At 46.6% G+C, this 22113-nt stretch overlaps 1 protein-coding gene across 3 annotated transcripts in view; it reads left to right on the plus strand.

The window, feature by feature from the left end:
* ARMH3 (armadillo like helical domain containing 3) overlaps window positions 1-21463 on the plus strand; it is a 130414-nt gene extending 108951 nt beyond the window's left edge. For 2 of the 3 annotated variants that reach the window (XM_076338886.1, XM_076338885.1), the window contains exons 25-26: window positions 12952-13068; window positions 19064-21463. In XM_076338886.1, coding sequence (XP_076195001.1) covers window positions 12952-13068; window positions 19064-19156 — 210 coding nt within the window. In that variant the 3' untranslated portion in view covers window positions 19157-21463. The remainder of the gene's footprint in view (window positions 1-12951; window positions 13069-19063) is intronic. The other variant, XM_076338887.1, reaches the window with a different exon arrangement.
* Window positions 21464-22113: the final 650 nt, after the last annotated feature.

A 22113-nucleotide genomic window follows, 5' to 3' on the forward strand; every position in this document is an offset into this window, starting at 1 on the left:
AATATGGCAAAAGAGAAATGTAGAGAGAAAGTGGAGGCCTTGGTAATGAACTCCTTATCCCCAAGAAAGCGGCATCGTCTTTGCCCGTCTTCAGTAGTGCTGTGTGTACAAATACATCCCATCTCTGTAGCCAGCCGGTTCAGTCTAGAGCTGTGACAGCAAAGGGTGCATGCCTTTTGATTCAGAGGGCAGGCATTGTGGACAAGTAGCTCTCCAGCTTGCTGCTCTGCGTACTGATTAGCTCAACTTGAGGATTCATCTGCTAAAGGTGCTTTGGAAAAGAAGCATAAGTTTTGTTCTCCTCATCTTTGGAGAGAATGGGTCCAGTGCCAGCACAAGTCACCTTTTCCTTGAATGTCAATGGTGGGCATACAGCCAACACAATAATCTTATCTGGCCCATTAGCAGTAAACCTTCACTTTGTGTCATGTCCTTCCTGCCCATCCAGCATCTGAACCTCTGTGGAGCTAACACCGTCGCTCTCAGAGAGGTAAGATGCCTCTTTTCAGTCTCTTCCCAGCCATGCATTCTGAAGGGACTTGTCCTCAGTGCCGTTTTGGGGTTGTTGCTGGGAGCGTCTGAATTGTGAGAAAGCTGGTGCTGAAGAGGTGGTAGGTCTGATGCTTTAAGGATATAAGCGGAACAAATGTTGCAGGAATAAACACTAAGTTCCCAGACACACAAGCCCTTTTTGTCCTCCAAATATCTTTGGGTTGCAAGATGCCACTTTACCGTGGCAGGAATCCTTCTTGAGAGACATAGCTATTATCTTGGGCCCTGATTGCTTCTGTTGGGTGTAAGGAGAAATGACTAGAAATAACTGAGTGTCAGCAACTTTTGGTGCCTCTGTGTTTATTTCAAAGAATGCACACAGACTTCTTTCCCTGAGAAGGGCAGTAATAAGAGGCAGACCATTTGATTTCTCAGAAACCTCTGACCTGTTTTCTGCATGTGGTCCATGCCCAAGTCTCTGCTCCCTCTCAGATTCACCTTGCTGACTGTTTGCTGGCCAGCTATCCTGCACATCTCCATTTCAGTCAAGAAGTGTCTCAGCCCACAAAGTTTAGCATCTGATTGGGCCTGCTCTTGCTAGTGGTTATCTTGGATAGTAGCCTCTGTATTTCCAGCTGTCCCGCTAGCCATTTAAATGTTCCTTTTGAATTAACTTAGCAGTCAACTTTAAGCAGCTCTGTTTTTACAGGCAAAAGACATTTTCTATGCTGGCCATGAATGCTTCCAAGCATAAACCATCTCATTCTGTTTCAGCTCTGGTCATTGCCTAGATGGAGTTTAAAAAGAATGATGCATTCCAACAGCACAAAAGGGGATAATTTAGCAAATTAAACTGTTAACAAGCTTCACTCTTTCAGCATGTCATATCAGAAATTATTTGGTTCTCTTATTTCTGCCCTCATCACAGACTTTGTCCTTTCCTTTTCCTCCAGCTGTGCAATCCGGATTAGAGTAGGATCCAAAAGCATGTCTGGGGTTTGTGAGGAGTCACTTGTTCGGGACAGATTTGATCCCATCTCCTTGGTAGGAATTTCATCACTGTCATAATTCTGATAAACTTAACTTGTACAGCTGCATTCTCAGTTTCTAGGGCACGGTCATCTCTGTTCCTTCTTGCCTTCTCAGTTACTCTTGATGTCAGTACTGTGCCTGGTCATGAGCACCCTCTGTGCTTGTGTCCAGAATGAAGAGACTTCTGAGTTGCACATTAGAGTGCCTTATTTCTGCAAGAAGTGCCTTTGAAGGAGGAACTCCAGACTTTGCATTGCAGTTTAGGTGACCTGCACTTGGATTGACTTAAACCACTTTCGGAACTGCAGCCTTAGAGCAGACATTTGGCAACTGAAGTTCCCTTTTCACTACAGGATTTTCTGTTTATAAGGATCATCCAGCAGCTTATAGCTGTCTGTTCCAACTCCAGATTTGCAAAAGCCTTAATAGCTAAAACTTTTATATGGTTTGAGTCATACAAACTTCCAAGCACTGCCCACCTTTCCTTATTAACTAGCTATCTTAGCATACTGCTACTACATTTTTTTTCCTAGCTATTTGTAGCTACAGCTATTTGTAGCTAACCAATTGACTGTAGATCTATTTCTTTTGGGCTGTATCTTTAGAAGGAATTTTTTCAGATTGAATTTATAAGTCTCTTAAAGTCTTTAAGCTGTAGTAAAGGCTTCTAGATATTGCCATGCAGGAGAGGACTCTTGGAGTCACTGTGGTAAGCCTGGAAATGTTGGCTCAAGGCTCAAAAGTGGTCAGAAAGGCAAATAAAGAATTAGAAATTATTAGAGAGAGAACAAAAATAAAGCAGGAGTACTGTGTTGTCACTGTGTAAGTCTGTGACAACCCATGTTCTAAATCTTGTTTATCGATTCCAGTGCCCTTATTTCAGAAAAGATATTGTAGAACTGCAAAATAGTACAGATAATCAAACACTTATTTGCTCATCCGATTTCTTGGCTATCCAGACCTCTTGCTTGTATTCAAAAGTTCTGGTTTTCCCCATCTTAGAATGGACTTGAGTTCATTTTCCACATGTGGTCAGTTAGGCAGGTGAGCTCTGGATTTCCTCTTTCTTGGCCTTTTCATTGTATCTCCTCAGGCCACTGCATTACTGCCTTTTATCGCTTCTGTTGTGCAGTTAATAGCTGGCCTTCTATTGTCACTATTTATTTGCTTAAATGTAAGTAGGAGCTATGGTACCGATCTTTCTAAGCTCTGCCCCTCCAAATGCATACCTTCCTCCCCCAGTCCTAACTGGGTGTTTCTCTGGCATGTCCTATATTGTTTTGACTTGCTTTAAATATACAGCATCCGCTTGGCTTGTGGCCAGTTTTTTAATGTATTGCTATTTAGCTTTGCTGCTTTCTTTAATTAAATTTATTCATGTTGTGCAAACCACGTTTAACAAGATTTCTGATCATTTAAAAAAAAAAAAAAAAAGTCATGAGCTAGGTGGTTAGCATCTTCTTTTTCTCAGCAAGTGTAAGACCCGGGGCTGTACTAGTAGCATTTGTAGAGGCCGTTCGCTTGCTAGTTGCTGTAAAAGAATAAAAAAGAAAAATCAAATGTGTGGCAAGCTCCATGGCTTTTTGGAGTGTCTGTGTTCTCCTTTCATTTGTCTTGATCTTCAAGTCAGGGTCCTGGTGAGGTTTTTTTTCTAAGTCAGTTTTTATATCCTGTAGAAGTCTGTGGTGGCTGTGTGAGGAGCACAAGCTCTCTTGGATCCCCTACTGATTCCTGTGAACCTGACCAGGTGACATAGTTCCAGAAACCTCTCATGACTGCAGATGTTTGATTAGACCATAACCAGAATAGGCCTCCCCGTTGTTCTTCCCTTGGGCACAATTAGATTTTGGTTTCTTTGAACTGGAACAGTCCACTTGCTTCTGTTGGGGTTTGATTGAACGAAAAGTTTTTTTGTTGCATACCCTGTCTTAATCTGTTCTCTAGACAGCCTTATTCCTGAGCCAACTGTCTTCTGGGGAAATTTGCATTTCTTTACTAGGAATGAGTTTCCTCTGGTGTACATCAGGTGTCCTGTTGTCACCTCGTCGAGGCAATCTGAACTGAAAGTTGTGTATTTGAGTTTCAACATTTGCCAGGATGCTTTCTGGCTGCTGGCCCTAGAAAGATTTTATTTCTGACCATTTCTTAAAATCTTCAGCTACTGTTTTTTAGGTTATTGTAGCTGCCTTTGACTTCTGTAACAGCTTTGTATGTCCTGGCTTCTCAGCTCAGCTGGAGCAGCAGCTCATGACTTAAAACTCTTTCATCTTGTTTTGGGCACCAAGGTTACTGGTCTTACTTTGGTCAGTTAACTGGTGCTGGAGAGCTGCTGCTGACTGTTTTTTCTCTGTGTTCAGGGGGACAAGGTCTTCTGTAAATAGAGGATTGCACCAAAAGCTGTACACAAATCACAGCATTCATTTGCTGAATGCTGGTTAGCCACTTAGGCTGAACGGATAATATGCACAGTGAGCGTAAGGATGCTCTCTTCCTCTTGTCTGATGTTTTGGTGACAGCAGTTGATTTACTGCTGCGCTAGAATGCAGCTGGTAGATAAAAAGTTTCTCCTGGAACAGCCCATCACATTTCAGCACTTAAGTTAATTGTAAGCACAATGGGGAAATAAAAAAATTAACGGTCCAGTCCATAGCTATCTGCAGTGCTTTTCAAGCCTTGGCAGAATTGCAAGTGCTCTTACGCACCTAGCAGTGAGAAATGTTTTCATAAATGCCACCAGCTGGAGAGAAGGGTTCACAGCTCCAAAATGGGCTGTAACTCCAAAATAGCAAATCTGTCTATCTCTGAGTTTTATGCTCCTGCCATCATCCTGGCTGCTGCCTGACTTCCTCACAAAATTTCTAAGAACAGGCGAGTTTAGTGGACCTCATTCAGTTTCTGGCGGATCTCCCCATCCAGATCTAAAAGTCTGCTCTGGAGGGTGCTTAATTTTATGAATTGATAATTTTTAAGATAATTTGTTTCAGTATCTTTGACTTCTTTTTCCCTGCCTGGGCTTTGGAAGTGCCAGTGTTGTGCAGTACATAAACATTCGTTCACTTGGCAGGAACCCACTGAACTCATTCTCCTCCCATGAATGACACAGAATTGCCTCCTGTATTTCCTCTCGAGAGCCTGTCCCTGCAGTTTGGGAAAGAGAGCCCAGACTCCCGCAGAGAGCGCCAGGTTCTTTGTGCTAAGTGGGATGTGCAGGTTAGTATAAAACCACAGACCATCCATGAAACTGAGAAAAGCAGATTGGTCTTGAGAAAAAGCAGTGTGAGGCTAAGTGCATTTTTGCTCCTTGTCCTCCAAACCCAAACAGGTTGAGCAAAGTGCATTTAACATGTATGGGAGTTGTCATGTGTGTGTAGGCATGACTTCTGGAAATTACTCTGTAGTAAAAGGATTCATGGCACAGGCTTTCTGGTGAGGTGAGCAGGCTTTCAGCTACCTGACTCCTGGAGCTCAGAGGGTGTCGTACTCCTAGCACAGGACTCCCTAGCCCTAGTGATGGCTACACAGGGATGTCAAGGGTTATCAACCACATTAATATCTTCTATTTGTCTATACCTTTTACAAATTAAGTCTCCTGTAAGCTGTGCACATAGCTGGTCTCTGTGATCATATGTTTCTGTCGTTACTTGCCTTTGTCCTACTTTGCAGCCTTTCTGCTTCTTAAAGTAACTGTTGAATCTTGCGAAGGCCTGTCCCATCAGAGCTTGGAATGGGCACTGCATTGTGCATTTACAGCTGGGTGGAGCTGGATAACAGTTCTGGCTTTGGGATGTTTCTGAAAGCTGTGTGATTTCCAGATTGGTTGGATCAGTGAGCTTTTTCCCACCATTAAATAGAGTTGAACACCTTAGGCTTCTCATGGATTGTGGTTTTAAAACATTTCTGGAGCAGATTACTCTTGTCCCAAAAGGGGATGCCATTTCTGCTAGCACAGTTCAGAGAATGACAGTCACTTTAGTGAGCTTATGAATTATTTATCTTTAGAAGAGGCACCTGTGGGCAGAGGAGAAAGACTGTAACTGAACCCTCCCACTCCATGGATAGAAACTGTCAACTTTGTAGGCTTGTTCCTTTAAAGATCACAGATCTCTGTGAGATCATTGAACAAACATCTGAGCTACTGTATATCATCTGAGCCTGACAGAATGGCTCTATGCTGAGGTGAGGAAAAGGGGGTGGCAAATGTCCCTTCTTGATGTTGCTAAATAATAATAATCATCATCATCATCATCATCATCTTTTATGTACGATCAAAACGTTTTGCCTTGTGTAGAGAAGTGGCAAGGCCTGGATTTCAGTGCCACTCAAGTGCAAATGTATAAAAGCAGTCCTCAGGAAGGATTTGGGACGTGGAAAGTTAGTCTTTCCTCGTGTTTGGCTGGGCACAGAGTAGTGCAGTGGGTACAGCAGGACTGCCGGGAGTGACTGCAGGGACGAAGAACAAACTGATGGGCAAAGCCTGTTCACTCCCAGGCTCCTAGACATAGTGTGTCCTGGCTAATGCTTAGTGAGCTGAGCAGAGGAAGACTGGCAAACACAAACTAAAAAGTGTCTGAATAACCTGGTGGGAATTGTGTGCAAGGGGTCCCTGCACTCACCTTAGCAGTGGCAAGCAGGGCGAGGTACCTTCTCTCCCTGTCTCCTGGCTCTCTCATCTTTGCTGTGTGCTGCTCAGCCTTGTCCATCTGTCCAGCTCCAGGCACTGAACAGGAGACTGTCTTGACTCCCATCAGCTTGTGTTTCTCCACAGTAAGGACTGGAGCATGTATTCATGGCCCAGTGCCATCCTGGGGCTCATGGGCAGCTGCACCCACCTCTGCAGACCTTTCTCCCCCGTACGACCTGGACAGACCTCTTGTCTTACTGCCCAGCGTTGCATTCTGCATCAGTGCAGTCCTGTTTCATACCTCAGAGGAGAAATTTGCTCTTGGTTGCTTTCACTTAATCTTTTGGGCTAGCTGAGTGTTTTACTATTGGAAAAATGCTCCTTCCAGGAATTTTTCCTGCCCTCAAGGCAGACAGGATGCTGCTTCCTACTCCAACAGTTGTGTGAGCTGGTGGGGGCTGTCTTACAGGCTTAGTCTGAGCAGCCTCACGCTCTCAGCCCGCAGCAGGAGAGGGCCATAGGTCCTTCACTTGCATGTAGTACAAACAGCAGCTGCTTGATGCAGGAGATCTGGGGCACTGGAGGAGGAATGACAATGTGCTGCCTATCTTGCACCTATGTGGCATGACTACACTTGCGTCTCAAGCCCAGATCCTTGTCTTTCCCACAGCGTCCACCCAGACCCACTCTTCATCCTCTGGATCCATAGATGTGTGCTGTACGCACAGCATATCTTGGGAATCTGAGTTGTTAGACTGTCATAGTAACATCCTCCTCCTCTTAGCATTCATGAACATGGAATTAATACTCATGGCTTGATCAACTTGGGGGTGAGGGATGGTGTTGAAGCATCAGCACTGCATTTAGCTCTGGGACAGCTGCAAAGGTAAGGTAGTGTTGGGTCAGACAAAAGCTCTGTGCTGCTGCTTGTCTGAGGGTGGGTGCTTTTCTTGAAGCCAGAGTGAATGGCAGCTGCTTCCAGCACACATGCGTGGCACTGTCAGTCTTAGTGGATCCTCTCTCTGAACTTGGCTCCTGCAGACACTGAAAGAGGAAAGGGAGAAGGAGATGAGTGCAGCCGGGGTCTGGGCAGAGTCTGTTGGGAAATGTGGCAGCTGCGTGTGTGTGGTTTTATTTAACTTCTAATTATTTAGTTATGTGCTTTGTCTTTGGCAGTTCTGGGTATTAATTCCAGCAAAGACTCCAGCCTGCATCAGCAACTTTTAAGTTGCTCTGTGAGAAGTGTGATGCCATTTGGAAAAAAAAAATCATTTTCCGTATTAATTAGAAGATACTACTGTAAAATTTATGTCAATTATCTGGCATTTTGTTATGGAGAGGCAATAGCCTCTTCATAGTCCAGGTGGCAGCAGCCTTTTCATTACAATGAGAAATGTTGCTATTCAGTTGAATTCACTAGGAGAAACACTCAGGGACTATGAGTTGCTTGTGGAGATTAGTGAGGGAGAAAAAGGGAAAGATTTGTACTAAGCCTGGAGTAAACAAGCCAGTTTGAGGACTCCACTGTAAAATACACATCAGGCTTCTACTAGAATAGGGAAACACTAATGTCTCTTCCTAAAGCCTCCATCCTCTGAGCTGAGGGGCCAGACTGCTGGGTTTGCTTGTGGTATCTTGGGCTTTGCCTAGGTTTCAGAGGTGTGACTGCCATAATTCCCTCTGTGGTACACAAGCAACGACAGGGACTCCACCACTTCTGTGGAGAGGAAAGAAGGTATGTTTGTCTATCCCCAACTGCTCTTGGCCCCTATGCCATGTCCATGCAGTAGTGCTGGTGAGGGCATTACATGCCCCATAGACAGGCTGCTCCATGCTCCAGCATGGGACAGCTGGGACAGAAGTGCCCAGCTTTTCCGTCCTGTGAGGGCTTGCTAGGCCTGATCTGGAGAGCCTCCCCCTGTCCCAGCCTTGTGAGCCACACGGAGTTGGTGTGGGGGGCAAATGCATTTTAACCTGGGGTTTGTTGGGTTGGGTTTTTTTGGCTTTTGCTTGATGTGAGATCATTCAGTCAGTTCTTTTCCAACAGCTTCCGTGTCGTGGTAGCTAATGACTGTCTTATGGGCATGGAGAGGCTTTAGTGAGGTGCTGGTGATGCTGACTGATTGCATTCTTGTCCTTTCCTGCACTGATTAAAAAGTGTAGAGACCTTGCTTTCTTCTTGCTTCTGTTTTTCCTTTATTTTTCTGTCATTACCCGTCCATGCTTCCCAGAACCTACCCACCACCAGGTCCTTTGCTGGGTGGTGTGAATTGGTGGCACTCTCTAATTTTATGTTGTAGTAAGGCAGAGACTGCAGTTGCAGATGATGAAAGATTCTGCAGGTTAAAATGTTACTAAGCAATGAAGCGTACTATGTCTGCCAGATAGAAGGGCCCTCATTCTGCATGTTGCCCGTTAGATTTCATTGCTGGTGCAGCTCTTTTTCTGGCTTTGCTGCTTACCATGACCGTGTTCTTCTGGGCAGGATGGGGATCGGAGGCTGCTGCATGTAATCCCCTTGTTTACCCACAACAGGCTCTTCCAGAAGGTCCAGTCTCTCCTGGGGGAGTGCAGCAAGTTAGTTGAGCATCAGTCAGAGGAACAGCTCTGGTACAGTAAGGAAGGAGCCTGTGTGTAGAGAGTGGTACAGCAAAGCACAGTCTGTTTTGAATGCAGAAAATTTCACGGCAGGGGCAGTTGGTTCTGGGGGAACTGGTTCCAGAGCTTGTGTCTGCAAGAGTCCACTGACCCTTCGGAGGTTGTCCATCTAGTTTACAAGGGAGCGGTAAGCTGGTGGATTCAGCAAAGTAAGGAGCCAAAAACTCTGTGAAATAATCTTGTTCCTCTGGGTACAGCAGCACAGCATGGCATGGGTGGGATGCTGCAGAGAGCTGAGCCCCACGTCAGCCCCTCCATTGTAAGCCAGCCCCCCTGCTATGTTACCTGGGGGGTGCCTTTACTCACAGGTTGTTGGTGTTACTGGGGAAGGAGAATTATGGGGCATGGGCAATTGTAGCTGCAGGAGGAAGCTGAAATCCAAGTGCCGCAGAAAGCGCTTGCTGTTCAGAGCAGCTCCTGAAAGGTTGTACGTACATACGCAGGGACCTGAATCACTACCATTTCTCTGGAACTTCTGGAAAGCAGTCAGTGAGTGAGTGGTGGGGCAGGGGGTTAATTTGATAGCAAATTATCTTTAAATTGCAGTGGTGCAGCTCCACTGACTTCTGGTTTGTTGCAGTGGGGTAAATGAGCAAATGTATCCTCTAGGGCTGACACAGGTAACTGCAGGAAAGGAATTCAGCAGCCTTCACTTTTCTTGTATTGACTGTGTCTGAGTTGCTCACTTCTGTCATATTGCTTTTTTAAGACTCTGATCCCCCTAAGGTAACCTACAAAAAACAATTTAGGTTGTGACTCCTCCTCATTTAATTTTTTTCCACTGTAAAGATCCAGTAAAGCTTTTTTAAAAAAATAGTTTGCCCTGCATGTTTATCCTTGCAATCTGAGGAGTGTCACATCTTATCTTCCCTGTTGCTTGCTGAGAAACTCCTTGGAAATCATCTACAGTCCATTTTCTTCTATCCTTGCCTGACACTAGAAGTGGTGTTCTTCCAGCTGCTCGTGAGATTCTAAAAAACTGAATGACTATTTAAAACCCATGTGGGAGAGTCCAGCTAAAAGTCCTTTCCTTTTTAAGTTACTCATACTTCACCATCTTGGAATTGATGTTTTCTAGTCTGCCATAGAGACTTCTAGGAAGACCAGGTTGGACAAGACCTTGAAGGAGAAATGCTTTAATCTCAAAAGTAAATTCCTGTAGTTCTCTTGTATCTGACAGAAAGGTGCAGATAAAGATCTCGTGTGTTTAACGCAAAAGGGTGTTCTTCCTGCAGTAGTTTTCCTGAGCTAAAGTCAAAGCAGTGTGTAAGAAGGGTGAAGGATGCTAGCATGCAATCTTCTGTTACACAGAGGATGTGAGTTTTTTGTCAACTGTGTAGAAAGCTGATGCCTTTCAAACCTTCATGTTAGATGCTCTTAATACCTTCAGCTGCTCTTCAACCTCTCCTCTGTCTAGCAGCTGCATGTTAAAGAGCAGATGAAATCGTTTCCAGGATGGCAGGTCCTAATCTCAGTAACAGTTCCTATCCATTATAGGGTATGAAGTGAAATGATCTGTGAGTGGGTTTATCTCAGATCCCACGTAGCATTTTTTCTCAGCAGCAGCAAGAAAGGGAAATTATCAGGCAGTGAGGAGAAGCTGTTTATTTTTAACTTACCCTTTCTTTTTAAGTTCTAGTTCATAATTAAAGGAGATAAGGAGTGGAAGCCAATGAAAATACATAGCTAAATGGATAAGCTGATTTCAAGTCCACTGCAGAGGTTACGATAAGTAGTGGGTAACACAGTAGAGACTTTGGGGCCTCTTGTTCCTTCCCTGTCCTCCTCCTAGAGTATCAAACTGAGTTCTTAGCTGCCTTTCAAAGGTGACACAGGAGGGCTAATTTAAAGGATACTGCTTACAGAGCTCGCTGCTGCCCTCGGAGTTTACTCCTTCTCACAGTGGTTTGACGATGCCCCTGTTGAGTATCTGAAGAGATCTGTACTCAGAGCTAGCAAGGAGGAATCCTGCTTCTTTGTGGAGAGGTGTGTACGTGGGCACACCCATATGGCACTACACATGGCTGTGCACATGGGGGCACAGGGGAGTGAAGAGGGGCCCAAGGGAAGGCTCCTGGGGAAGTGGGGTAGCCCTGGGTAAAATGCCTCCGCTCTGAGTTACTGCTGGAGAAGCATGTTCTACTCCTCACCTTTCAAACAGGGTTTCTCTCCTGCAGTTTGTTAATCTTGGTCAACTTGGCTTCCTCAGATTGACAGGAGGATAGCCCTCTGATTCATGCAAGCTGCTAGATTCTTTATTGCTCAGAAGAAGGCGCATTATGCTATTACTCTCCATCCCTAGTGGCTAGTTGCATCCCAGACTAAATTATTCCTGTACCCAGGCGGCTTTCTTTCATCGTTGTTCTTGTCTCTGTGATACTTCTCACAGCTTCTGCACACAGGACCAAGAGGGCCAGGCTGAATTTGGAGATGGCTGTCATTGCAGGGGGTTCTTCCTCTCTGTCAGTGGAGCTGACAAGCAACGTTAGAAAATGAGTCCTGGAGAGGAGGCTGCGTGCTTTTGCAGCAGCAGAACGCTGACGGGCTGTTTGTAAATAACCTTGCAAAATACTGATTGCTACCCCTAGCTTGCCTCTGCAATGCTGGAGGACAGCTGAGCTGCAAAGAGACTCTGCTGTGTGACCATCTCACCTGGGAACCACTTCTAGGACCCTTTTTTACTGTCAGTCCTCATTGGGATCATGCCCTGTGGCTTCTGCCACCTCAGGCCCTAGCCTGCTTCTAAGTGTTTGCATGAGTGTCTCTGTGTACCACTGCCACATGCAAAGTTTTGGGGAAAACAAGACAGGGAAATAAGTTTTTGAAGGGAGCCCTAAGCAAGTCTAGGATTCCTCGAGTAAAGGATATAAGGACACGATTCAGTCCTGTAAAGGGCAGGAGCTGACAGCTGCCTAAAAGGGCAATTGAGGGTAGTGTTTACATTATTGGGAGGACAAGAGGAGAAGTAGAAGGGTTCCTTATTGTTCTGCTCACTGTTGTCCTACACCCTCTGCAATGCTTTTCTTAGGATCTCTCCTGAATTGTGAATGCCTTGGGGTAGAGTCCTCTTCCTTTGCACCTTGTACTATGTAGTCCTCCTGGCTGAGGCTTTTCATGAGCAGAGGCTACCGTAATGCAAACCTCAGATGTTGATATTTTGTCCGTGCTTCTGTTTAGCTCTCAGATCAAGTGGTAACAGCCTAAGAAAGAAGTTCATGTGTTTAAGAGAATTGTTTCAAGCATATGTTTTGCCCAGGAGTGCTGAGCTATATGGTTCCTGGTAGGAAGATTATCGTTACTTACCATCTCACAAATGCTTTGAGGAATGTGTCTGTCCATGCAATGCTTTGAAGCTAAAAAGCATTGTGGGAGTCCCTCTTGATGTTCCCTAGTTAGGAAAATGAATAGTTCAATAGGATGGAGATGCGTAACTATGAATTTACGAGTATAGCCCAGTGCTGGGAGCAGAGTAAGGCAGTAATATAAGCTGGAGTGCTTTGGTTGCGGGGAAGGCAGATAATAAAGTATCTCCAGGGCAGGAAGACCTGGATTCCTGTCTCCATCTGTTTCCAAACCAGAGTCCGTACCAGAATTAGTCTTCTCTTAGTGCCTGTCAGAAGTTTGTTCCCATCAGGAGAGAAGCACAGCGCTCTGTATGGAAGCTGACCTGAGCAGCTGTAGAAGCTGGTGGTTTAGCAGATTGTGAATGGTGATTAGCAAGCCAGGAGGGAGGTGTGCTGGCAAAACCAGCGTTGGGAGGACCATGGGGTCAGGCAAACCTGTGTTTGCATAGTGCCTACTGTGTTACATTTGTGTGTACACATGGTAATTAGCTGCTTAATTTAATGAGATCATGTCTACTTCTCCTGGTGACATAATAGTATTTGGAAAACTGCTGCTGTCATAGGCTCATCCACTCTTCCCATGAATGAAGAAGTTCTGTAAATTTGAGGGCTGTTCCTTACTGGCATTAGGAAGACTTTAGTGCCCACCTCCGTGTTGTTAGTCATGAGCCAAATATTGGCTGTTAAGGCCATGTATGTTGCAAAAACAGGTGCCAGAGCTGTGATCTCTCTCAGCCTTGCTCCTCCTATGCCGAGGCATCCGTGGATGCTGACTCCTCTGCTGTATTTGGCTGTCTCTGGCAGGTTTTGGAAGTGGTACGGTCCAACTACGACACACTGACCCTGAAACTGCAGGACGGACTGGACCAGTATGAGCGCTACTCAGAGCAGCATAAAGAGGCTGCCTTCTTCAAAGAGCTGGTAAGCTGCCTTGATTCTGCAGAATCAACAATGCTTTTCCAAAGCTTTTGCTTACGGCCTGGGCAGTGGCATTTGGGGTATAGCTGAGCAGCCCTGTTACTCCATTGGGCTGCCTCCAAAGATGGGGCAGGAATAGGATCTGAAGAGACACTGCATGTCTCAACTGATATGAAAGCTCCCTGGAGCTCCCTGCCCTGCAATACATGGCTGGGAAGGAACCACCAGACTGCTCAGGCCAGCAACCGGTCAGTCATTCTCTGTCCCTTCTGCCATGGGGATCCACTGTGCTTTGTGGTGGTAAATTTGCATGGTGGAGAAGCTGACTGCTCCCACCTTGGGTTTATCACGCAGAACAACTTAGCCTTTTTGCTGTTGTTAAGGGGACCACAAAGTATGGGACTGAGCAGAATATGTGATACTGGTGAAACACGTGCCTGCTCGTTGCTTTCCTCCATCACTCACAAAATAGGATTCTCAAGCAAAGAAAGCAAAGGCATTTCCTAGAAATGTCTACTTCTGCCAGAGGAGAAGACTAATGGTAGGAAGCTCCACAAAAATAATGTAGCGAAGACAAAACTGAGTCCAAATAATTTGGGTTGGTAGTTATATTCTTCAGCAGGCCAACTTGCTCACCCTGCTCCAGAGAGCCCTGCCGCAACATTTTCTTGTCCAACGGCCGCATCACCAGGGAGGCAATGTTTTTGTAGTGGCTGGTATCTGAGGGGAGCCTGTTTTTCCTCACTTTTCAATCATTGCCGCTTCAGGGAAGGGAGAGATCTCTAACTCTGGCAGCTTTCTCCACCAGTTTGAGAGCTGATTCTCTCTCCCAGCTCTGTCCTTGCTGATTGATGAGTAATTGATGCCTGCCCACTCTGTCACGAGTCTGCATGAGTTTGGGAATGTTATACCTCCCTCTGTCTACGCTGCTCCAGAGCAAGCACACCTGAATTGGTTTTGCTTCCTTCTACAGAATGCTTTTTAATGTTTTTGGGTCATTCCAGCACTGCCATTGGGTAGTATACGGGCAAAACCACTTGCAATCACTTTCATGCCGTTTTTCTGTGCTCTTTTGTGCCTGTTTTTGTCTCTCTGGCCTGCTGTTTGATACCATATCTGGAATACATGAAAAGAAATTTGGCCATAGCCTTCCTGTGACACGGGCTTCTCCTATTACTGTACCCTGGAAATAAGATGCATTCATGTTTCTGTTGTCATCTGTTCTGTCCCAAGGGCTCCTGCCCTCCTCAGCCAGCATCTCCTTCCCCAGCCTCTTGGCCACATGACTGCTTCCTGCATGCCCCACTTTCCACTTGGCCTGGCAGAAGCTTAGGCTGATCATGCCAATTGATTAAAATGACATTCTCAGTCCTAAGATCATCACAGTTACAAAACACTTCAGCTAAAATTATATTCTTCCTAGCCTGATTTTTTTTTTCCAAAATCCCAATTTTGTATCATTTAAGTATCTGTTTAGCATAAACCAGTCCCTCCTCAACTCCCTTGTGAAAATTGCCCGTCCAGGTACCCCTGGGACCCTCTTCTCAAGAGCATATGAAAGCCTGAATAATTACTGTCTAAATGTGCTGATTTGACCCAGTTGTGAATCTGTTTAATCCACATTTCTCTAGATGCCCTGAGAATTGGGACCCTATTAAATGTTCTTTACTCACAGCTACAGAAAATCCCCTGCATTCCATTAAGCCGTTCCCTCAACACAGTGGGAAATCAACCTGATATGTTATGATTTGTCTTCAGCAAACCCAGCTGGCCTCCCATCCTCCACACTGTTTTTTCCTCTAGGTGCACAGTAACTGATGGCTTTATTAATTGTTTGAACAGCTCATCAAAAAGGCCCTAGTCAGCCCTGTCCTCTCCATATCCTCTTCAAACCAGGTACTTGGCTTCCTTTTTGCGAGGCTTCTGAGTCTTTACTTTGGCTTCCGTTGCTGGTCTGACGTTGGATAATATCCCCCTACCCAATGCATTGCGTTTAACTGATGAGGTTTGCAGGATTTCATGGAGAGGGAAGAGTGAAGTTGCTGCAATTTTCTTCGTGAGCTCTGCCCAAGGAGCGGGGCTGGTGGTGAACGACAGGTTTCCAGTGTGGTTTCCAAACTCATGCTGGTCTCATCAGGTCTTCCTGAACAGGATCTGTTTGCAAATAATTCTTTCCAGATTCCGCCTGGTTTTCTTATCTCTATCTGTGTGACTGCATTAAAGCAAATCCTTCTTGGTGGGGAATGACACGCGGGAGCCATTTTCCTTTTCGGCTGCCTTTTCGTCTCTCTGTGCTCTCATTAAGTGGGTGAGCAGAAACTTCCCCAAGCCATTCTCTTGGCTCCTTTATGCTTAGAAATCTTGTTCTCACTCCTTTGACATGCTTTGCTAATGCACTGCTTCACTTCTCTGGCTTTGCCTCAGTGCTGCTCTTTCTTGCTAATCCCAAAGAAAAATCTGCTTTCTTCTCCCATTCCCTTTTCAAAGAAGCTTTCAAAGGCCTGCGATACTGCAGCCACATTGTGGTGGAAGGTGATGTGCAGAGTGTTTTATCAACTGGGTTTTCTGGCCTGTTGTGCTGCCTTTGAGGGGCTAAAGGAAGGAAGTTAGGAAGTTTTCTAGCACTTTTTATTTCTTTTCCTTTGAACCCTCAGGGATGTCATTTGAGGTCTGTGCTGCTTTGATAGAATGAATGGTTTGGATGTGAGCTTTTGGACCCTTGTGTTGCAGCTGGAGGAATGTGTGGAAAGAGATTCAGCATCTTTGCAAAACATTAACTGTCTTTGCAGTTGGATAGGTTTCAGCAGAGTCTCAAAATAGTCTGATTAGGGATTGATTTCTGCAGGGGAAATTACACTAATTTGACTTTTAATTAGATGTAGTAGTCAGTGTAAACCTTCCTCCCATTGTAAAATTTCTTAAGAGGTGCTTGTTGATTTGAAACAGGTTTAATCGATGGGACTTGCTGTGAAATAGGAGTGTCTGTACAGTGTTGCACATGTCCAGCTATAATGGGACAAAACTAGAGCTGAATACTGTTTTCCTCACATGGTTAATGCCACTGCTTCATCCATTCTTTCATTTGCTCATTGTTCTCCAGGTGATGTCAGCATTTCATGCATTTCCCGTTTCTTCAAAGTCTGTGGGTTAAATGTGATCCAAGCTGCTAATAGGGAGAAAACAATTTTAAAAGCTCTTCTGGCCCGAGTGTGCTCCAGTATGCTCCATACAGAAGCAAGAGAGGACACGTGCTCTGCTTTTACTTCCTTGCAGAATGAATGTTAAAGCTCTGAGCTTACTTTCTGAGGCTCATTTTGGCCCCTTGTGTAAGCCACTCTAGAGAGTTCTGGTAGCTTCCAGGCTGGCAGCCAGGCCTGGGCTGCCTGCTGCACCATGAGCTAGGAGGAGTCCTGAGGTGTAGCCTCGTGGATGGAGCAGCTCAGCCAGACTGCAGGAAGCTTCTGAAGATTATCCTTGTTACAGGCTGACACCTCCCTGTGTCACTGTCTGGTCTTCCAACCCCAAAAGGGAGATGAGCTCTGGCTCCCTGTGCTGAGCCCTGATACTGGAGATAACTTGATTTAACTCTAATTTGAGCTATTCTTACCTTTTAAGCTGGTTGGCTCAGAGCTGCCCGCTTTCTCACAGCAGAAGAAACGCTGGGCAGAGATTTGTAGAAACGTCACAGTCATCTTGTGTGTTGTTATCAAGCCCATTCCTCTCCCCAACTTGTGTTAAAGCAGATCTAAGTCCATCTAGACTGTTCTTGTCCAAAGTTTGTGTCTAAGCTCCTCTTGAAACCTGAAGCTGTCTTTAAGTGAAAACAGCTCCACTTTGGCCCCAGGTGATCTACTCCACTGCCTCAGAACCCATAGGTTTAAAAGTATTTCCTCTTTTCCAGTGTAAAACTTCTTTGTCTTAAATTAAGCTGAGTATTTCTCACCCCATCTCTGGGGAGCCAGAGAAATATTACTCATTGTTCTTTTTCTGACCTCATTTTACATATTGGAGAGTGTTTGCTCTATTCCTCCTAAACCTTCTCTTTGCAAACTAAACAGGCTTAATTTCTTGTGCTCTACCCCATAGGTACAATTTCTGCTAAGCTCTGTGTTCTCATCATGTGCCACTCCAGCCTCCCTTTCTGGGCTTGTAGAGACTGCTGCTGCACCCTTCTCAGAGACTTTGATGTATATACAAGTTGGGCATCTTCTACTGCTGGTGTCTGGCCCCTGGCAGCAGTTCCTGAGGCCAGGAGCTCATTTCTGCTTGTTCTTTCTGTTGCTGGGACCCATAGAAATGCTTGTAGTCATAATAAGGACCCTGGCTTACACTACGTGTAGCATCTGCCCCTTTTTTTCAGGCAGCACATTCCCCAGGGCAGAGGACTCTCCACATCTGTTTAGCCATGTTGTTCCCCTCTTGTCAGAACTGACTGGATCCCTGAGGAGGGAGCACTCGGTGGGACTGGGACCAAATCCTGTCAGTGGGGCTCCCGTCTCCTCTCCTGGCAGGGAGACAGCCCAGTGCAAACCAGTGTTCTGGAGACCACTTGCAGTGGCACTTGGCATAGGCTATAACCTGTGGTTATCTTACAAGACATGATCCCAAACTATTTCAGTATGGAGTAAGTCAAAAGACACCCAGAGAAGAGAGGTGGGGGGGTGCTCCAAGGGAACGAAGACGCATGGGGTCTCTGCCAAGCATCCTGATGAAGGAGAGTTTGTGGTTTCTGCAGATGCCATAAAACTTAAATATTCTGACTTTAAGTGTGGACATCTTTGCTAGCTTGCTCGGGTTGTTAGGGTCTGTGCAATGGGGCTCACTGGGGTTCACTTCACAGCTTTCCCTCTTAACCTTCCATGTTTTGATTTGCTTCCCACTCTTACGCATTCTGCCTTTTTGGGAGCTTTCTGCCCTTCCCCTCTTTTTTTCTCACCAGGGCAGCAAGTGGGACCCTCAGCAGTATAAATACTGCTAACTTGCTCTTCCAGCCCCCAGTGCTGGATTCCTCGTTCTGCTTCTATATAATTCATCCCCCAGTGCTTTTAAAAAGCACAAAACGCTAACCAGGTCAGCAACAACCTTCTTATCACAGGCTCCGAGTCTCTGGGAACTGTAATCCCGTTGTTTGGATGAGCTTGTGTCAGTTTTGCTTTCTGTCACTGCTGCACAGTCGCTGACACAGATGATGTTTGACTTTGTTTTCTCGTTGCCGAGTGCAGCTGAGACTGAGCCCAGTCTGGGGCCTGCGTGTTCGGCCAGCGAGTCTGCAGGCAGGAAGGGGGAAGGGAAGCTGCTGTGCGACAGGGTTGCCCAGCTCTTCTTCGCAGTCTCTGTGGGTGACCAGAAGTCTGGGCATCGTTAAGGGATAAAGGTGTCTCTTCTTCAGAGACAGCTAGTGAGCCAGCTTCAAGTGTAAGGCACTCAGCACAGAATGCACACAGCTGGCTCTGAACCCATGGTTTTCTGCCAGCTTGGGTGATAATTTGTGTTTACAGCACAGTAGCGTGGCCTCTGTCCTTTCCTTGACTCCGTATCTTTGGCTCTGCAGGTTCTGGAGCAGGACAGAGGCCATGGCACTGCATTCATCCAGGAGAATGCTGGCTGGCACTCCAGCGGGCGCTGATAGAAAATGCTCTTCCAGCTGCAACCTGGAAGTGCTCACTTTCCCCATCACTTTGCCCCAGAGCAGGAAACAAACCATAGCTCATGCATCCAAACAGAGCATCCTCTCCCATCCCTGTCTCCTGTGGAATTTACTCTCCTTGCTGGGATGTCACTATGGACATTCCTGTTATTCCAGGGAGCAGCTATCCTCAGGGATTTCTTGCTAAGCTGGAGTCTCAGTGAGAGCTGACTGCAGCAAGTTCTCTGGGGCTATAACAGCATGCAAAATGGTTTCATGCTGAACCTGGAGATCAGCAGTGTCAAAGCTACCATGCTCACGGGGAGCCAGGAAGAGTCCGTTGGCTAAAACATATTGTTTTATCTCTGTCAGGTTCGGTCCATCAGCATCAACGTGAGGAAGAACCTTGCTTTCAACACTCTGAGCCAGGAACTGCTGCTGAAGGAATTCTCTACGATCTCTTGAAGCAGGGACGCAGCCGCTGCGCAGGGCTGACCAGAGACGGGCCTGTCTGGGCAGGGACACTACAGATCTGCAGCTGGTTGTCCCTTGCCTTCCTCCTGCAGAAGGGACTTCATTTCTTCTAGGGGAGAGCCTTGCTGCTGTGTGTTTGATCCCAAAGGCATATGTTTCAACAGGACTGGGGCTGAGGAGAGATGATCGGCATGTTGAGGAGGAGGAGGAAGCAATTTTGTAAGGTGCCATGGGGGTGGGCAGCTATTCCTGTGACATAGCAATGGGAGATTCCCTCCACAGCCTCAGGGAAGATGCACTGGAAACCTTTGTAGCAGAGCTGGGGAGAGCTCACAACCAAAATAATAAAACCAGTCCAGCTGTGTGAGACAGTTCTGGGTTGAGATCGCTCACCTGCTCTATGGGGAAAGCTCTCTGATCCCAGGTGAGGGCTGTTCTTTTCTGTCAGCCTGGATCAACCTGCCCTCCCGCAATGTAGATCAAATCCACTGCCATCCCATTGGGAATGACTTTGGGGTGTAAAACAGTTTCCCCAAGGAGCAGGCCCTGCTCACTGCTGGCTCCTGATGTCAGAAGGTGTCACTTGAACCAAGCCGTTGGATTACTGGAGAAGGAGAAATTTTGCCTCCAAGGCTGTTGGCTTACAGGGTCCAGTCTGAGCCAGTATGCAAGAATATGGGTCATCAGACAGAGCACTTCGTAACTGGAGACCAGCTCTGCTTGGGGTTACTGTTGCTTCCAGTAGCCCAGCTTGTCTCTGCTGTTTCTAAGGTTGAGGGACATTTTTAGATATTCCATTTTCATGGGGCAGAGGACAAGCTGACTCCTTCCTCCCACTCCCCTTATTGCCCATCAGAGGCTGCATTGCGACAATCCTCCTCTTCCTCACAGGAACGTCTGCCTTGCACATGTTTGCAAGTGCCTGGTGACCTTCATGAACTAAGAAGTCCCTGGTTTTTCCCTTGTGTGTAGCACGCAGTTAAAATGCAGCTGGAGAAGTAGTTACTTCACTTTCTCGCCTGCCCTCCTGTCTTCACCAAGCGACTTGCAGCAACAGTCTGCTGAGAACTTCCTAAGGAAGAGCTCTGGGATGATGCTCTGGGGCACAGGCAGACCTTTCTGCTCCAGAGCCAGTGTTTCAGAGGTGCCCAGGTCCGGCGGAGCCTGTTCCGAGTGCTGTGTCAGGCTGCCAACTCAGGAATACGCAGCATAAACACCCGTTCCCTGCTCATGCATTTTCAGCTCCCGGCAGTGATGTTAGGATCTGGCCTGACTTGGTGGACTGAAGTAGAGAAGTTATTTACATCCCAGATCCACTTGTTTTTTTTTCTCTAGAAAACAGTTTTTTAAAAAAAAGTGCCTAGTCCTGCTCTTAGCCTCGTAGGTTAGTGTGAGTGATGTGAATGTCATGCTCATTTTCAGCCATTTTTAGGCAAGGCTTATTCATGCTAGCGTGTGTTAATTATGTTAATGTTTCCTCTTTACCTGCCACGAGCATGGGAAGCTGAAAGCTGTGTCCTTGGCCACCCGCTGATGAAGACCGTATATTTCCCTTGGGAGCACCGGCTTCTCCCAACAGAAGATACTTTGCCTCAGCACAGAATTGTCTGGCTTTTATCAGCTAAGCCAGGCGCTTATTTGCTTTTCTGCCATGCAGGTGCGTGGAAATGTGTACATGTCAGGGGGATGGTGCTTGGGAGAGCAAGCAGGCTCCCTAAAATCACTCTGCTTGAGAACAGGCTGGGACATGTAGAAGGAGGCCATTTCTCCAGTGAAAAATGAGTAAAAATGGTTTGCAGCACATGGCACTTGTCTGTATGGGTCGGGAGGTCTTGCTAGACCATCTCGCCTCTGAGGGGGGGAGTTTCTTCCCGAAGGGGGCTTGAGTTGCTTCCGAGGTGCAGCCCCAGCATCGCTGCTGTTGGAACATTGAGTCACCCAGCTGTCCACATGCCTCCTTTTCTCCGATCCCGCTTAGCCTGAGACTAGACAGATAGGTGAGAGAGTTGGGGATGAGTCTGCCTCTGCCGCGGCAACCTCTGGGATTTTCAGCTTTTCAACTCTGGGCTCAGCTATTGAAGGTCTCCTCTCCCCCATGGTGCTCCCTTGCTGGGATGAACTGAGAAGCCCAGGCTGTGCCTGGGAGCAGCTCCTGAGGTCAGCTGTCATCCAAGGCTGAGCTGGGGAAGACTGTCACACACGTCCTCTTGTCACGCTGTCGCCGAACCAAGCACTGTAAATGGGTGTACATACAAACCTAGAGCTCAATAAATAGCAGAGCCCTGCCTGTCCAGCGTGTGCAGTGTTTGTCCTTCACAGAGGGGAGAGTGGGGTAGTTATGGGGGTGACCCTGTCACTGTTTGGTGGCATGCTGGCTGCAGCAGGGGAGTCGCTTGCCCTTGGGCTCTTCCTGCCTGTGCAGAGGGAGGTTGCGGTGCCGCTCAGCGGTGCCTCCTACTTGGTCCAGGCTGCAGGTACCAGCCAGTAGTGAGCAGCCCTCTGCCTCTTACGTGCCCCCGGGGGCTGCCAGTAAGGAAAACACAGGCAAGGCTGAGAGTCCAGGGATGTGAGCGAGGGATGCAGAGATCTACCTGTGCACGGTATGATGCTCTCTCTGCTGTTGGTGTCGGCAAACTCCTGCTCACAGATTCCGCTGCAGATTTGCCTGTTTTGTTAAACACCATACTACTACTTGTGTTTTGAGGCCAGTTTGAACTGAGCAGAAAGTCATTTAACTCTAACATTCAGCCTCAGGACGTGGCTGATGGCCCCAAACTTTCCCGTATCTGATCTGAGCAGTTGAGTGTATTTTATTATATCTAATTCATAACCCAGTCTATTATTGGAAGAGCTGGTTTTGAGGCTTGGGGAGTGTGGGGAGAAATCAGATTGCTGCCTTTAAATTAGGCAGCCGCTGCAGGGAGACAAATATTTTACAAAATAATGAC

This window comes from Aptenodytes patagonicus, chromosome 5 (assembly GCF_965638725.1).
Source record: "Aptenodytes patagonicus chromosome 5, bAptPat1.pri.cur, whole genome shotgun sequence".
Lineage (NCBI taxonomy): Eukaryota > Metazoa > Chordata > Aves > Sphenisciformes > Spheniscidae > Aptenodytes > Aptenodytes patagonicus.